This window comes from Manacus candei, unplaced genomic scaffold (assembly GCF_025592945.1).
Source record: "Manacus candei isolate 608988 ecotype Guabito, Panama unplaced genomic scaffold, ASM2559294v1 h1tg000232l, whole genome shotgun sequence".
In the NCBI taxonomy this organism is placed as follows: domain Eukaryota; kingdom Metazoa; phylum Chordata; class Aves; order Passeriformes; family Pipridae; genus Manacus; species Manacus candei.
Window position 1 is genome coordinate 1 of NW_026138280.1, and position 18,037 is coordinate 18,037.

The window sequence follows — 18,037 nt, forward strand, 5'->3', positions numbered from 1 at the left end:
TCCTAAAACCCCATCCTGAACCCTGAAATCCTGGATGGATTTGGGCTGAATTTGGGGATCCTGGGTGGGGTTTTGGGTGGATTTAGGGGGTCCTGGGCTGGGATTTTGTGGGCGGTCTGGGGGCTTGGGTTTTGACGGAGGGGTCCTGGAATTTGATTGCAGGGGGGCCAGGATCTGGAGGGTTTGAGGGGGGTATTTGAGGAGTGGGGGGATTCTTGGGGATTTAGGGGCGTTGGTGGTTTTGAGGGGTCCTGGATGGATTTGGGGTGGATTTGGGGGATCCTGGGAACATTTGGGGTGAATTTGGGGGTCCTGGGTGGGTTTGGGGTGGATTTAAGGAGGTTTGGGCTGGATTTGGGTGAATCCGGGCGGGATTCGAGAGTTCAGAGGAAGATTTTTTGGGGGGGATTTTGGGGTTTTCCCAAAAATTTTTGGGGACCCACCGCGGTCGGAAACCAGAGAAAGAGGGCGGGAAAGAGGGAAAAGGAGCAAAAAACACGGAAAAGGGGGGTGGAGAATATGGAAGTAAGAGGGGAGCCCCAGAAAGCAGCGGGAACAGCCCCAAATCCACCTCAAACAGCCCCAAATCCAGCTAAAATCACCCCAAATCCCCCTGAAATAGCCTCAAGTCTACCTCAAACAGCCCCAAATCCACCTAAAATAGCCCCAAATCCAGCGAAATTGCCCCAAATCCACATTAAACAGCCCCAAATTCACCTAAAATCGGCCCAAATTCACCTAAAATAGTCCCAGATCCACCTCACACAGCCCCAAATCCACCCTCATGGAAACAGAAGTTTTTACTGTATTTTAAACATGTCTCAACATGTTTGTGTATTTTCTGCAGTGTCACTGTCTCCCTCTTCCCAACACCCCCCTGTGAAGCTATTGTCTCCCACACAAGGTGTCCTGAGGTGTCCCATTGGTCCCCTGTTAACCCCTTCCTATTGGCTGTTGACCCCTTACCTGATGGTTTCTTTTGTGTGACCTTGAACTTGTGATTGGTCCCCTTTGACCCTCCTAAAAGCCTTATAAACCCCAACCCCACAATAAACTCTTTTGTCCGTCCCTCCCAGGTGGTCTGTGTGTGCTCCTTGCGGGGTCACTGGGCCACGTGCAGGGGTGGGGGGAAGGGCATTCACCTCGCAGGTAATGGGGCAAGCAGCATAAGGCCTGGAGGTCTCCCCAATATCCCCAATCCGCCGTAATTGGTGCCCCACCGTAACTTTGTTCATGCCCCAGGGTACTGGATTGTACATTTGGGTTTTGTGGGTTGAGACCAATTGTTTGTTTGTATGATTGTACTTACTGTATTATTTTAATAAATTGTTATTCTGACTTATAAGCTCTCCTTTGAGTTGAGTTCATTTCCCCTGCTGGTTAACTCTTAAACCAGCACACCACCCCACCTTGCTCATATCCCCCTCCAGGAAAGAACCAAGGACCAAGAACACAGTTGTGCTTTCCAGTCTTTTATCTTGAAAAAAGTATTGATTGAAAGTGTACAACTGAACACGGCATGGCCGCAGCACCACTGCCAAATAATCGGGTGCAGATTAAAGAAACCTCAACAGTGAAAAAGTTCTTCCCTCTGAAATTCACAGACACAGAAATAGCAACAACCACATGGAGACAATGGGGGGGGACATCCTCCTCCTCCTCCTCACCACAGGCTCTGCGCTGTGGCGCTCCCGGGCACAGCTCCGTCCTCGCTCCCTCTTTGGAATGGTTATAGATGAACAGTGCAACATGCCCTCGCTAACCAGACCAGGACACGGACAAACAAGGCCTCTGCTAAGGCTAAAAAAAAAGGACAAGACTTGGAGTCTTGAGTTCAGCACAGGTAAGAAACAAGAGTCTGGTGAGCACAGCCCAGTCCCTGGGCAGGCCTCGCTACTCCAGCTTGGCTTTCTTGGTGCTGTCCCCACCATTCTCCTCCACTGGTGCCACCACCTCCCCCAGTTTCCGCTTCCTGCTCTCAGCAGGTGGGTGTGTGTTACGGGGTTTGAAGCTGATGATGATGCAGGTCATGTTATCGCAGCCGATGTCAGTCCATGAGTAGTTTGGAGCCAAGCACTGATCCAGCAGCTGAGGAGGGAAAGGGCAGGTCAGCAGAGAGCACAGACACACACTGGGACCACTCCAAGGTGCCAGGCCCGTTCCAATACCTGACAGTGACTCAGGTGCTGCCAGGCCAGGACTATGTGGGATGGGTTAAATGCTGTTCCCACCAGAGAAGAGACAGAAATAACCCCAGCAGCCCCAGGTTTCTGAATGTGGGCAGCAACTCCTCTGGCCGGACAGCGCCCCTGAGGTCAGACACTGGCCTGGGTACACAGGAAACCAGGTCCCATTGCAGAGGTGTTCCTGCTCCTGCCCATTGCAGCCCATGAGCTGCCAGACCCCTGAGTGCTGAACGAGCCTGTCTGAGGGAGCAGGAGGGCAGAGCCAGGTCCTGAGCTGGGACACAGAAATGCTGCATTGCTGCAGGGATGGCAGAGCTCTGGATTTTACCTCTTCTGCAATGGAGGAGAGTGGCCGCAGGACTCCATTCTCATCCTTTTGAGTGATCTTGGGCTGGATGAAATCCACCACTTCCTGGCTGCTCATCACATTCCTGCAGAGCAGAGAGGTCAGAAGAGCAGGCAAAGGGAGCACATATACCAGTCTCCAACAAGCCTTCCCCAGGCCCAGCTCCAGAGAAAGACCAGAGAAGCAATACCCCAGAGGCACAACAGCTCCCTCACCACTCACCAAATTCCATCGCAGGCAATGACCATGAAGTCGTGGTCATCGTTTATTGTCAGCACTTTGATGTCAGGCAAGGCAGAGATCATCTGCTCTTCCGGAGGGAGGTTCTTGTTCCGCTTGTAGAAGTGATCTCCTGCGGTGGGGAGGAGGATGTCTGGGCACGGGCAGTGCTGCCTGCCTTGCAATCAGCAGCACTGCCCCGCCACCAGGCAGCCCCAGTGGGATCCAGCCAGTGCTCCCACAGCCTGGGATCAGGCTGTGGGCCATGAGGCAGAGGAATCACTGCAGGTTCCAGGTGTCAGCTCTGGCTAGCCCAGGGAAGAGGGGCCTTGGCCAGCTCAGCCTCTCCTCACCCCAAATCAAGTGCTGCTTTTCCCCATCTCCTGGGGCAACATCAGGCCAACAGCACACAGCGCCTGTCACCTCTGGAGAGGCTGTGGCTGCCCCATCCCTGGAAGTGTTCCGGGCCAGGCTGGATGGGGCTTGGAGTAACCTGGTCTAGTGGAAGGTGTCACTGCCCATGGCAGGGGGGTGGAACGAAATGATCTTTAAGGTTCCATCCCACCCAAACCATTCCAAGGTTCATTCTATGATTCAAAGCTCACTTGAGAAAACTGACCCTCAGCTCCAGCTAGCAGTTTATCAGGAATCAGAGCCTACAAAGGGACTTCCAGGGCCACTGCAAACTAGCAGGTGGGAATGCTGGTGTCTCCCTAGATAAACAAACTCCTTGTTTCTATCCTAAAGGTTTTTTTATCTCTTTACCCTAGGATAATGATTTCAATGGTTTGGGTCCTTCTGCAGAAGTACAGATGACCAAGTGGGTTCAAACTGCCATGAAGCCAGGTCCCCCTGAAGCAACACACCAAGGTCCTTCAACAGACAGCAAGCAGGAAAAGTCCTGTTTCTAAAGGCAGCAGTGTGGTTTTGGGACAGTTTACATAAGCTGGTTTCTGACAACCCAGCTACTGGCACAAGAGCCTGGGAAGTGCTAGGTGCTGCATTTTCTCCAATTAGACTGAAATCTCCCATCAAATAAAGAATAGGCTCTACTCATCTGGTTAAAAACTGTTCCATAACCTCAGTGGCTGGCAGCGCTGGAAGCACAGCTGTCCTGAGGTCAGGCCTGCCGACATCCCCCCTCCTGCTCACCGATGGCCCTGGAGAGGCTGAGGCTACCGTTTACCCTCCCATTCATGGTGACCTTGCCGCCAGCATTCTTTATCCTGGCCAGTTCCACCTTGTCCTCTGGCTTGTGGTCATGCGACATGTCAACGGCCTTGCCGCCCTCTGACACGATGCAGCGCGAGTCCCCGGCGTTGGCCACGATCAGCTGCTTGCCCCGGATCAGCGCCACGACAGCAGTGGTCCCGCTGACCGAGCCGGGCTGCAAGAGACACGGGATTTTGGTGAGATTCCTTTCTCTGGTTCCATGTCAGGCCACTAAGGGAGCCAGCCCCAGCTGTGTCCCAGACCCCAGGGTGCTGCATCTCACTCCATGAGCACACACACAGAATGATGGAGAAAGCCTGCACTGTCACGGGCTAAGGAGCCACAGCCCTGAGCTGGCGAGGAGCAATGCTGTGCCCTGGAACAGCAGTGCCAGTGGAGTCCGTCCATTCCTGCCCCATGTATTACACTCCGGAAGTAAGCCATAAGCTGTCCAGAGGGGTCACAGTTTTATTTAAGACTTTTTAAAAGCCTTTTGGTTCGTTATAACCTCTAATTAGCGTCCGGAGAAAGAGTCGCACACTCTTCTCTAAGAGAAATTCTATTAATTTAGTGAGAAAAATAAGATATTTTGGCAAAAGGTTTTTACAGGAGTAAAATACAAACAAGAAAAAATATTTCACTAAAACACTCAGCACAAAAAACCCTTTCCATAGAAAACATTCACTATGAACAATATACTAGCTTTAGTAAAATGCAATTCATTGGTTTTAAGTTACCCACAAGAAAAGGAAAAAGAGTAAAAGAAGAAAACAGATAAAAAGAGTAAAGAAAGAGAGAAGGGGAGAAAAGGGAAATAGTTACCACTAAGGTCTGATGGTTCACATGGTTCAGGTTGCAGGAGAGATGAGAAGAGCAGAGAGAGCTCACATGGTGTCTCATGTATTTATAGAGTTCAGTTTTCCCTCCCAGGCAGGATATCTGGGCAGTGCCTTCCAGGTCAGAGTGAGTTGTGCTGTGGCCAGTCACAGGCTGCAGGGGTGTGGTGTGAGCAGGCTACCAGGCAGCTCTGCCTTGACTGACAGCCTGGCTACACAGCCTTCAGCTCTGCCATGTGCTCTGCATGGGCTACGGGCCTTCCGGCTCTGCCCTGTGCTCTCAGCACAGGCCTTATGAGCAGGTCTTACCATATTCCTGCACGTCCAGGCCCAGCCCTTCCCCACATGCGCACACACACACACTCTCACAGTGAGTTGGTTCTGACCCATATCAATAATTCAGTGAGACTCGGATCCAGGATCTCACACCATGCTCTCCCCTCCACACCAGCCCCACAGCACTTCCAAGCACCCCACACCCAGAAGTGGGATCAGCCTCATCTATCTCAGCCTTCTGCCCAGATCCAGGCCCATCCCTCCGCCTTTGCACAAACCCAGGCTGTCAGCAGCTCTCTCAGCCCCAGGAGAGCACACAGGGTGTTCTATCCCCACCTGAACAGGAACAACCTCTTACTGAGTCTCCCAAGTGCCCTTGGCTCCACACTATGCTGCAGAACACAAAAACAGGGTGTGTACCTCCTCTTTCCTCTTCGTGCCTGGTAAGAACATTTCCTTCTTTTCATCCTCATCCTCCTCTAATTCTTCAGTGTCATCTTCATCATCTTCATTCTCTGCTTCTTTGTTGCTGTAACCATCCTCATCCTCCTCTAATTCTTCAGTGTCATCTTCATCATCTTCATTCTCTGTTTCTTTGTTGCTGTAACCATCCTCATCCTCCTCTAATTCTTCAGTGTCATCTTCATCATCTTCATTCTCTGCTTCTTTGTTGCTGTAACCATCCTCATCCTCACTGCATTCCTACAAGAAAGGAGTGATCCCACAGGAGTCACACAGGACACAGTGCCCTCCCCCTGCTGGTCCCTCCATCCTGGGGACTGATGGTCAGTTCCCCCAGAGGTGTGAGGTGACCTGGCACATGGCCCCCACACCTGATGGCTACAACCAGAGCAGCTGGTGTCACTACAGCAGTGGATGAAGGGATGGTGCAATGCAGCAGGACCCAGGGCTATTTGCTATGGCTGCTACAGGATGAGAGTGTGTCCCCTTCAGGGTTAGCTCAATCCCAAACCATCTGAGACCATTCCCGTGAGATGGTCTCAAAGGATCAGCCTGAAACACCTGCTCCTAGGACACACTTAGAATGAGCCAGAGGCTCTTCTCAAGTACCACTGTAAGCAATGCATTCTGCCCAGTCAGAAGGCCACTCTGTCCCAGTGTTGCTTCCTACCTCTCTGTCTTCCTCCTCTTCCTCAACCTCCCCAGTAGAAGAGGTGACAACCTCATCACCTTTGCCTAGTTCAGGCTTCTGCAGAGCAGGGCTCTTGCCTCTAACGCTGGCTTTGTTTGAGGTGGAGGAAACACTCATGATTTCTTCATCTGGCTTCCTGTTCTTCCTCTCCTTGTGGTCAGGAAACTCCCCTGGGTGAGCCTCTCTGTTCATATTTGACTCCCTATTGTGCTGCTTGCCTGTCCCCTCGACAGCGTTATCCCCAGTTGCAGCTACAGACTTGGCTTTGAGGTTCTTGGTGCAGTTTTGTCCATTCGCTGCAAAGGGAAAGGAGAGGAGGTGAGGACAGAGAGCAGGATACCCACCACGCCGGGTCCAGTGATGAGTTGCCCTGGCTAAGGCTGCTACTGCAGAGTTCCAGCAGTGCTCCCCAGGCTGACTGTGAGCACACAGCCAGGCCCGTGCTGTCCCAGGTGCTGCAGGTGAGCAGGATGGAAATAGCAGGGCCACAGCTCTGACCATGGCACAGCCTGACAGTCCCCCCGGTGCCCCAGCCCCAGTGCTCTCTGGTTGACTGACAGCAGCACAGAGCCTTTACATCAGCTGCATGGTTGGGGGTAGAGCCTCGCTGGGGGTAGAGCCTCGCTTTCCCGAGCACAGGCTCCTGGGGAGACACGGGGAAGCAGTGAAAATACAGGACAAAAAGAAAGAAAACCCAACCAACCAACCACCTACTTCATCCCTGTCAGCTGGAGAATGAGGGTCAACAAACTCAGCATTTCCAGACCGACACAGTGTTCACAGTGATGGTATTGCCTTACGTCTGCCTCAAGGCTGGTCACAAGGTACTCAGCAAGAGCAGCACAGGATTCCACCCCAGGAATCACCTCCTGCCTGGCTCTGGGGGCTGGCAACCACTTGCTGGTGGAACACTTGCTTTTTTGGGAAGAGACCAGAATCTACTTCAGTTCTAGCTGCTGCCACTAGCCTGGGAGAGCCAAGTGCTGCACACCACATTATTTCCCTTCCACAACTCAGCCCACTTCCCAGCTCAGACTTCCTGACACATCCTGCAACCCTGCACCCTGTGGAGGAAAGGTCTACAGAAAATGGTGACGAGCTGGTTTGTTATCCATAGCATTAAGCTCCCAAATGGATCTGGGTTCCCCCAGCACCAGCCCAAAGCCATGGACAATGCTGAGGGGTGGCAGCTCAGCTCAGCCGAAATTTAACTGAGAAACCGGGACAGAAAACCTTGTGCCAAAGGAGACCTGGCCCTGCTGCTCTTGGTCCCTGTCCTGCAGCTGCAGCCTTGTCTGCTCAGTGGCATCTGACTTACCATCATTTTCATCAGCAACTTTCTCATTTTCATCACCTTGGGGCCACCTGGCCAGTTGGGAGAGCTCCTTAATCACCTCCTCCGTGGTGAGCTTGGCATCAATGGCCAAGAATGCATCTTCCAGGGCCTGCATGTGAACAGACGTGAGTGGGCAGCCCTCCCTTCCGAATGGAAGCATTGCCATGCTGTGCAATCCTGTCTCTTCCAGCATGTACACCATACGGAATCACAGCATGGCTGCAGCTGGCAGGGACCTCTGGGATTCTCCTGATCCAACCCCCTGCTGCAGCAGGAACACCCAGAGCTGATTGCCCAGGACCATATCCAGACAGAGCTCCAAGGATGGAGACTCCATCGCCTCCCTGGACAATTCGCACAGGGGCATCGGGTACCGACACAAGGGCTTTGCCCCGCATTGGTGCTCACTCGTTCCAGGGAAGAATTGGTTCCTTGCCTTTTGCAATTTGCCTTCCTTGTAGGCCTTCTGATCTTTGATGATCTCAGGGAGGTACTTGGCACAGTACAGGGCAACTTCTTTTCCTAAAAAAGAGTAGAAACCATTTAAAGAGGCTGATCCTCCCAGATACAGCATGCTCATGGGGGAGAGGACTGGAAGGGCAAAAGCAAGGAAACCCTTGAGTTCAGAGAAGTTTAAAACAGTAATAGTAAAAATTATTAAAAAAAATAGTGAAAAGGAAAATAGAGAGAAATAAACCCCAAGACAGACAAGCAATGCAAGATATGTGTCAATGAAGACAGTTATTAAAAGGAAGAGCTAAAAGGCTAAAGCACAAGGAGACAGTGACAGAGACTGATCAGAAATCCTCACTGAAGGGGCAGAGTGTCCAAAGATCATTCTCCAGGATCTGGGGGAAGAAAGGCCAGGACACATAAAAAGGAAGCAGGGTGTGAGATCCTGGATCCGAATCTCACTGAATTATTGATATGGGTCGGAACCAACTCACTGTGTGTGTGTGTGCATGTGGGAAAGGGTTGCAGGAACAGGTACCACCGGCCAAGGCACATCCTCCTCAGACTACGGGGAGGTGTGGCAGGCCTTCAGGACCCAGGCCATAGAAGCCGGAGATGTAGATCTTGTAAAAGCACTCCTGGTCTACATCGAGGATGGACAAGCTCCTGAATGGAGGCCAATTTCATACCTGATCATGAAAGACCTTAAGAGAGCAATTGTTGAATATGGGCTCGGAGCACCCTTTACCATCGGGTTGCTCAAGTCCTTTTTTCAAGCATATAATTTAATCCCATATGACATCAGAGCAACTACAAAGGGTTTGCTAACTACAGTTCAAAACTCAGTCTTCGAGACTGAGTGGAAATCATTAATAGTGAAATATGTAAATGAAAAAATGTTGAGAAGCACAGTATCTACATCCAATGCCATTGACATGTTGTATGGGGAAGGATCCTACTGTAACAGGGCTGACTAAACAAGAATTGATTTAAAACATCTAGGAATATCCAAAGATCTAGCAGTGGAAGCCATAAAGAAGGTGGTCGATGCCTATGCGCCATCACCTTCTTTCTCATTGATCAATCAAGGGTCCAAAGAGCCATTTATTGAATTTATAACCCGATTGAAAGAGGCAAGTTGTAAACAAGTGTCACAAAAAGAACCTCAGGAGATATTGTTTCAAAAATTCGTGATAGAAAAAGCAAATGAGGACTGCCAAAAGATATTGAGACAACTTCAAAAAGATTCCTCTCTATTGGAGATGATTGAAGCTTGCAAAAACATGGGTTCTAACACTCACAAAGCTAAGTTATTGGCAACTGCTCTTACTGGGCACCAACAATGCTTTAATTGTGGACAAAAAGGACATTTTCAGAAGTTCTGCCCAAAATTGACAGACAAACCTGATCCACCAGCCAGTGTCTGTCCCCGGTGTGGCAAAGGGCGCCACTGGGCCAAGGAGTGCCACTCGCTAACTGATATTAACGGTGACCCTTTGCCCCCAAGGTCTCCCAGACTCTGAAGGAGATCATCTTTTAGCTCTGGTGAGAGCGTGGAAAAAACACCAAGACTCAAAAAAAGAGTGACCTTCAGATCCCAGGGGACCATTGCAACACCTAATGTTCAGGGAAACGGGCAGCAGAGCGCCTGGGGAGCACAATGACAACAAATACCTCCCCCCCGCGTTCCATCCTCCGCAGTCACTCTCTACGGCAGTTTCCATCCCTGGTAGTAGAGACCAGGATGTAACCCTAGAGTGGGTACATCTCACCCCCCAGCCAGCAGGGGTAATCCTGAAAGAGCACCATCAATTAGTGGGGGTTGACGCATCCAGACCCTTACCTGGGGAGTGGGAGCTGGGCAGGTGCAGCAGGGAATGGATCTTCCAGTTCTGATTTCCACTTTTTCCTTGGGCAACCGCCGGAACACACTGCCTACAGTTAGACCTTTGGTCCAATCTCAAGTGGTTTTTCTTACCCCCTTTTCCTTCTGTGACTCTCCTGCCCAGCATATCCACCATGAAAACAGCCATTCTCAAAAGTCATAGAAGATGGAATGCAAATCTGATTTCAATTTCAGCTCAGCCCCTGACCTTCCTTCTAGGATCCCTAAGAAACATTCAGAACCTCCACTGAAGATATCTATCAAAGAAAACACTTCCCAAGAAGGAGCAGGATTCCTAATGATAGATGGATGCCCCAGCAGGCATGGGCACTGAAGGACAGGAGAGAGCACAGCGGGCACAGTTACCTCCGTGTCCATCGTAGATGGAAAACATGGCTGTTTCACTGTCCAGCTCGGGAATGCAGTTGTGGGCATCCTGAAAGAGAGAGTAAAGGTCTGGAATGACAAGGATTGCATTAGACCCACAGAAAATCATAGAACCGCAGATTTGTTTGGGTTGGAAAAGCCCTCTGAGGCCACTGAGTCCAACATTCCCCCAGCACTGCCAAGGCCACAGTGCTGTCCCATGTCCCCAAGTGCCACATCCACATAGTTTTTAAATCCCTCCAGGGATGGAGACTCCACCACTGCCCTAGGTAGCCTGTGCCAGAGTCAGACAAACCTTTCCCTGAAGAAATTGTTCCCAATATCCAACCTGAACCTCCCCTAGCACAGCTTGAGGCATGTTTCCTATTGTGCTGTCCCTTGTTCCCTGGGAGCAGAGCCTGACCCCCCCCCGCTCCACCCTCCTGTCAGGGAGTTGCAGAGAGTGAGAACGTCCCCCCAAGCCTCCTTTTCTCCAGGCTGAGCCCCCCCAGTTGCTCATCAGGCTTTGTTGCTCCAGCACAAAGGTCAACAACACATAAGCCACATACACTGCTTAGCCCTTCTCTCCACAAGGTCTCTCTGGAACAGCTAGTTTTGAGGGAGATAGCACCCCGATTTTACAGTCAGAAGAGGTGCTTGACCTCCTTCACCTATGGGTAAGCAAACCCACCTTGGCTATTTCAGTGCAGAGCCTGGAACAGACAGACAGGCTGAACCTTTCTCCTAAGCCTTCCCCCTGCTCAGCTCATTTCATGACATGCCTTCAAGTCCAGCCCTCACCCACCACCTCACACCTCACTGTGCTACACTCAATCACAGCTCAGTAGCCACTAACGACTTCTGCTTTTTTTTATGTAGGACTCCTAGGATAAGGGCTCTTTGCCCTCCAGAGCCCCACAGTCTTGTAAAAAGAGAACTCTATTCCCTGCTCAGGAAAACAGGAACACAGAGGGTCTGGGTTTATGCAGCACTCAGTGCAATGAATTGCTGGCACTGGGATGAAAAGTGTCTGAACAGGCAAGTGACAAACTGAGTTCAAAATGAAAAAACGACTCTGAATGGTAATGCAGGAAATTTCCCCAGAGCTCACTGGAGAGAACATGAAAGAAAACAAGGATAAATCAAGAACTGGCATTTTCATGTTCACTTCTCTAAGCATTCACAGAAGCCAGTGAGACCCACAGCACAGTAACTGGGATGAGTCCCAGGTGGCAAAACAGCAGTGTAATTAAAGAGATACAAATGCTACTGGGAAGCAAACCCAGCACTGGCACCAAAAACTGTCTGAACCCCGCTTACAGCCTGTCCTGACCTGTCCCCTCACTGCAGCAGCTCCCGCCTCAAGGCGGGCAGACGGGCAGGGCGGAGTTCCTATGTTGTGCACGGGGCTTGCTTTACCCCGCTCCAAGCACAGGTGCTGATGGTTCTGCACGTGAGGCACAGCCAGGCCCTGGCATTGCCAACGCCACTGAGCACCGAGGCCACTGTGCTGCCAGTTACCAGCCTCCAGCCCTGGTCAGCTCACTGCAGCGACTGAGTGACCGTGATCTGGCCCACTTCAGAGTGAGCAAGAGCTCACAGAGGTTCCCAAAGCCAGCTCTCTGCTATCCAGCTAGGTGGGATTCTGGGTCTCCCCACTCACCTCAGTGGCTACTGTAGCACTAATGCAAAACAGCGCGTTTGAAACATCAAACATCCAATCCAGTGGAAATGAGCAAACAAGTTAAAACTAAGTTGAGTCTCTCATCTGCCCCCAACATTTCCTTACTCCCAAAGCAACTTCTCTGGACTAAGTTACAGCATCTCTTCAGAGCCCTGTATACCCACCCCACTTGGCAGTTCCTAAAACCTAAGAAGCAACAAAGTAAGAGGGTATGAAGAGCTCACAGTCCTGCAGGGTCAGCAGCCCCCACGCTGCCCTCACTCCAATCAGCAGCTTCACAGAGCAGCTCCTGCAGCCTCCTGCACGGGGGGAAGTACAGGCAAAAACAACTGGATCCTCAGCCAGCTGTGGGGCTGGTGGTAACTCATCTGCCCACACTGAGCCCAGCAAAGCCAGGACTGGCTACAGGAGACTGAGAGCAGCCAGGAGAATTCCTCCTGCAAACTTTCTTAGAAATAGATAATAACAGGGAAGGAGCACAGCAAGACGCTGACATGTCATTTCAGGAGAGAAAAGCAGATATTTCCCCTCAGGATTTCCACTTGCTTTCACTCAGCGCTTGGCCCCAAGCACTAAACGCTCCTTCCCTCTGCTTTTTACCCTGAATTTCTCCTTCCTCGCGGGGATTTCTCCAGCCGCATATGCCCCCCGCGAACCGGGGGCACTCTCCCCGAGGAGCCGGGACACGCAGCTGCCGTGGGGACATTCGAGGAAGGCTGGGGCAGCACCGGGAGAGACAATTCCTCCCCCGCCCTCGGGAGAGAGGGGAGGACCGGCAGCCCCCGGACCCCCTCGCCGTCGGGGCCTGTCGGCGCAGGACCCCGAAGAGGGCCAGGGGCGAATGCCGCCGTTGCGCCAGCTCCGGCCCCCTCAGCCGCTCACCTCCATGGAGACGCGCCATCCCCGCATGGCGCTGAACCCGAAGTGCAGCGGGCGCGGCCCGAGACCGGCACCGTCCCCGGAGCTCTTCACCGTGTTGGGCTGCGGCAAGTAGTTCCCCATTGCGGCCAGCGGCAGCCCGTGTGGGTCGTCCCGGAGCGGACCGGACCGCAGTGCCGCTCTGGCTGCCGTCCCTACAGTCCGCGCTTCTAGCCGCCGCTGGCTTTGACCTGCCTTGCGGCTCCTTCGGAGGCACAGGGAAGATGCAATCACGGCCTTTATGTATCAAACAGGATTGACTTCAGCTGTTCAGGATTACAGCCTGAAGGATTGTGCTCATCATCAACTGCTCATTTTCTCTCTCTTAGTCAGAGGGAGGCAAGTTTTATGGCCTTCCTGTAACCAGCCTGTTCCAGAGCATTTCTCCCTCAAGGTTAATATAATTATCAGACATTCTCTGTTGAGTTTCCAGCATATATGTCATTATTGGAAGTGAACAGCAGCTTTGATGATTAAGGGGGGGGGAGTCCCAAAAGTATAATAGGGGGGGAGTCCCAAAAGTAAAAATGAATTATCCTGCTTTTTTTCTCTAAGCTGAAGAAGTATTTAATGGGAGTTCAGAAATCAGGCACACTAAGCATAAGATGGGGAAGATTTGACAACTGTGCAATGAAAAACTGCAAGTTTGAAAGAGGTTGGCAGGGTGTTGGAAGTTTTAATAGGAAATGATAGCAAACACTTGTAAAACTTGTGTTTAAGACCTAATGCTTCAACTGAGTGATTAAACCCTCCTGATCATTTCAAAAGGACCAAAATTTTGCCTCTAATCCAAGTAGAACAACGAACCCTCATGGCATATGCTTGGTTTGTTTTGAAGCTCTGTTGCACCAGTTGGAAAAAATGTTAATCACACTTCAACTGATGCTGAATGGAGGAAGTCACTGGCCCACTTCTGTTGTTAAAAATAAGTTATAAGACTTGAAAATTCAAGTCGAAACTTTGAATCTCTTAAAGTTTGATTAGGAGGAATTTACAAACCTTTAAAAGAATTAAGTTAGCTAAAATGCAATTGTGTAGTTTTGAAGTCAAATAATTTGGGCTAATAACTTCAGTGAGGAACTTGAGAGATGTGCTTACTAATAATGACTAATCAATGTATTGTATTACTAATAATGTATGTTATTCCACAGTACTGTGTAAAGCTTGCAGATGCAGTGTCTTCTCATCAAATGCTTTCTACAAAAATCAAAACAGTTAAAAAGTCAGCAGTGCTTGTTTGGGTGTTGGACAACTTAGTCCACAGGTTCTCATACTGCAGTAATATTGTTGAATTTTGGAATTCAAAACACAAATCAGCTTTGCTATGTTAGAGTAAGGAATGTTTTTTTTCCTTTGCACAGAATAACATTTCAGCTGGAGTATGAAATAGCTCAGTCACAGTTGTGACTGTAAATGAGTGTCTCATCTTCTGAAGGGGGCAGGTGGTTTTTGTCACTAATTAATCAGTAATACCTGAGCTCTGCATCATCCCGAGTTGTGACACCATTTAGGCAGTGATTATTAGTGGACAAAGAGGCAGGACAGACTGCAGGAGTTGTAGGACGTGGCTGTCACTTAACTGAAGGTGAGCAGTTTTTAGTGCAGCACACAAGTCTGCTCAATATCTGCAGTTCTTTAGGTTTAGTAAAAATACATGGCTATAAATTTAACTACAAATTCCACTGCGGAAGTTGCTCTGTATCTCTGAGTCTGTGCTATATTACCCTACCACCTGTAATGAAATGTTATGCTTTGTTCTTGAAATAACAAATATTTGTGAGATGAGTGTAGAGAAGATCCTTTACCACTAAATTCATATTTTTCTCTTAAAGGCTTTGACCTTCAGCGTTGCTCTTTTACAGGGCAAGGTGCTTTTCCAGTAGACATGATGTTAATGGGAGCACAGTATTTGTATGGCTGTGATGATTAATCCAGTGAAGACTCTTTTTCCCATTTTTTTTTTTGTAAGCTGGTGGTTTATTTTGCAAGAATTAGTTGAATTACTCCTCCATAAGGCTACTGAAGTAATGGGTTTATGGCTTTTAGGGTCCTTCTGTTATGTGGACAAACAGGCAAAGAGTATTGAAAATGTGGGTTCTAATGTACAAATGACATCAAAACTAGTTTTCCTGAATACCATGTTGAAGTTCTATGGCCTTGTTGAAAAACAAATGAACAATTAGAAACCAGAGCAAAATCCCTCAAATGAGTTACAAGTAGATGTACGAGATAGATGTGAAGGAAATGAATATTTAGGAAACCCAGTGACTGCAATACAAGGATTATGACAAAATCTCTTGGGCAATCAGGTGGATGTGAGAACCAGATCCGTGCCTTTGATTTATGCTCCAAGTTTTTTGGATGAACTTTGCACAAAAGCCTGCATTGTGGTTGGAAAATGTAAATTGTTCTATTTCATTCCCCTCCAAGGGGAAACTTGTCTCCTCAGAAGTTTCCCATTCACAAGATACATGGCTGATTCTATCACTCCTGAGTAAAGTTACTGTCCAAATTGTTTTCATATTAAATCATCTTTCTAAAAAAACCAGCCTGTTTTCTGTAGTAATTTGAAATGTAGTGCTCTTTTGTCTGGTCAGTTATGGAGAGTTATGTTTGTACTAGACATTGTTTGTTTCACTTCAAGAAAAACTTGTTACAGGAGAATTTGTGAGTAAAATAACTATTTAAAACTACCTGCCACAAGAGGATTTAGTTGCAGATGAACCTGAACCTGGTGGAGAAAGGCTTTTTTTTTTTTCTTTTAACTTCCATTTAGACCTCAATTTTATTATTCCAGTTTTTTGACATCTATTCTGGAGAATTCTTTCTTTGTGTGTTTGCAGATGGTAGTGAGTTCAGAATTCTCTTTAAAACACTTAACCTACCTTGTCAAAGTGTTAGAAGGAAAGACAAAGCTCTCCTGTTCCATGAAGTATCAAGTGGCTGATGAAGAAAGAACAGCGGATACTTTATATTCGGGGGTTGTATTGGTATTATGTTGTTTTTGGTGTTTGATATTCACTGATAGAAGGCAGACTAGAGAGTTTGGACTGAATCTTCTGCGAAATGCATGCCCATAAGGAAAATTAAATTAGGCAAATAAATATTGTGCTTTCTTTTTGTCTCTAATAGCAACCTATAAACCAGGTAGTAGGGTAGTGACAGGAAGAAAGTACACTACTAAAACTCTTCTTAAACATGATTTAATTATATAATTCACTCTTTTTTCTAGTTAGCTATTATGGGGAATACATTTAAATTGATTTCTGAGGAAGCAATCCAAAACCTTAGTAGTTTTAGAACAGCTTTGCCTGTTAATCTTTCCAAGCCTTGTCAAGTTCAGTATTTTTGATTCAGAAAGATCACATGCAAAGCTTGGGAAACAAATATTTCTAAAGCAGAGCCTCTTTCATAAAAACTATTTCCAAAACATTTGATTTAGAGTGAACATCAGTTTGTATATCTGCATACAATTGCTCATCTGAGGGTGGTGCTTACACAAATGGTTTTGCCTCACACTCCCGATTGGCCAAGCTCAATAAAAGGTCACAGGACCTAAAAATGAAGACCAAGTTCCTTCAAAAGTCAAGTTCTTGTATGTGGTAATGAAATTCATGTTTATGTGCTTAGAAATATTCCTCCTCTTGATTTATTTTTCTGTGTTTAGAAGCTGTCCTCATTTTGCCACCCAAGTCCACACAGCAGTGTTTTGTGGGTGATGTGTTTTGCTATTAGGCTCTGATCTTGTTTTAAATGTGTTGTATTTAATGAAATAAAATACCTGGCTTTCAGCAGTAATTCTGAGAACAAATAGTACAAAGAGTACTTTTAAATGTCTCTCTGAAAATAGATGTTGATCAATATTTTGGGGGACCTTACATTCTTTGGAACTAAGTAGTTTTTGAACTGCTTCAAAAACTAACTTGTTCAAATGCTGCTGTAATTAGTGATTATTAGGGAGCTAAATCCAACTAATTCCCCACCTAAAAGTGCCAATCCTGCTTGGTTTGGAGTGTTTTCCTTTCCTGGTAATGCTTATTGCATTGATGTTGAAACTCAAGGTAAATAGTTTACAGATAAAACAGTCTCTTCTCTGAAATTGCTGCATGGGGGGATTTCAGGGTAGTTCCAGTTTGGAAAAAGCACTTTGGCCGTTAACAAGCCCAAACAAAGCGTGTGACTCATGAGATACAGCTGGTGATGGGGCTCGGGAATCACGGGGAAATCAAGTTTTCCCAACCGTGAGAACCCCGGCAGTGTGATCAGATCTTGGCTTGTGTGGTTTCCCCTGGGTGGGTAGGAACATCAGGTGCAGCCTGATGTTGGGACCCTGGATCATGGGAATCAGTGAATGACCTCAGTTACAAAACACCATTCTGGGTGCCTTTAGTCTGCTCTGGTCTCCTCTGAAAACCCTGCTGTAAAAGCAGCTACTAAATCATTGTCACGGGTGACAGCGGGTCTGTCAGCACCTTGGCACATACTGATGAAGCAATAGATGTTGACCAGATCAAAGTATACCCCTGAGATGGACTGAAAGAGAGGACTGAAAATGGAGGCCCTGATCCTGACAACATACTGATGCATCCTGAAGAAGCTGTCCCGTGGGAACAGAGAACACTGTCTCATGAGAACAGGAGCACTGTCTCATGAGAACAAGGACCTGTTTTGAACGAGAGTGGTTGGGAAGAACATCAACATGAGAGAAAAATAAGAGCAGGTGCTCGGGACTGTTGTGGGAAAGAACTGGGCTGTTTTGAGAAAGAGCAAAGTTGTGGTGAGAAAGTAGAGTTTAGAAAATGCAACCTATTAGCTGTAAGAATTCTGGTGTGAAAGTTTGAACTGTCCTATCCGTGTGCATTACGTGTGTTCAAAAACTGTACTTAAGGGGCTGTGCAGCAGCCCCGGGCGGCTGTCCCTGCTTTTTCCTTGGAATAAACTTTGTTGGAACCTTTTTTCGTGTCGCTTTGGCCGTTCCGACATTATCAGTGACAAATCATGGTTTATAAATTCACTTAAAGTATTCTAAATCCAGTGCTGATGTGAGACTGCCCCTCCAAGGAAAGATTTATTAAACAAATGAAATCTTAAATGAGAAAACTGCAGACGAGAGATATATTTTGTCATACTTGCATGACAGAACCTGTGGGAACGATGGAAACACTGA

At 48.3% G+C, this 18,037-nt stretch overlaps 1 protein-coding gene across 1 annotated transcript; it reads right to left on the reverse strand.

The window, feature by feature from the left end:
- Positions 1–1,893: 1,893 nt before the first annotated feature.
- On the reverse strand, positions 1,894–12,955 carry LOC127464531 (protein phosphatase 1G-like). Its single transcript, XM_051774858.1, has 10 exons — positions 12,835–12,955; positions 10,269–10,338; positions 8,001–8,086; positions 7,547–7,673; positions 6,208–6,524; positions 5,496–5,777; positions 3,904–4,138; positions 2,755–2,884; positions 2,515–2,617; positions 1,894–2,088 (listed from the first exon to the last, which is right to left on the reverse strand). The coding sequence occupies exons 1-10, from the start codon at positions 12,952–12,954 to the stop codon at positions 1,894–1,896; spliced, it is 1,665 nt and encodes a 554-aa protein (XP_051630818.1). The 5' UTR covers position 12,955.
- Positions 12,956–18,037: the final 5,082 nt, after the last annotated feature.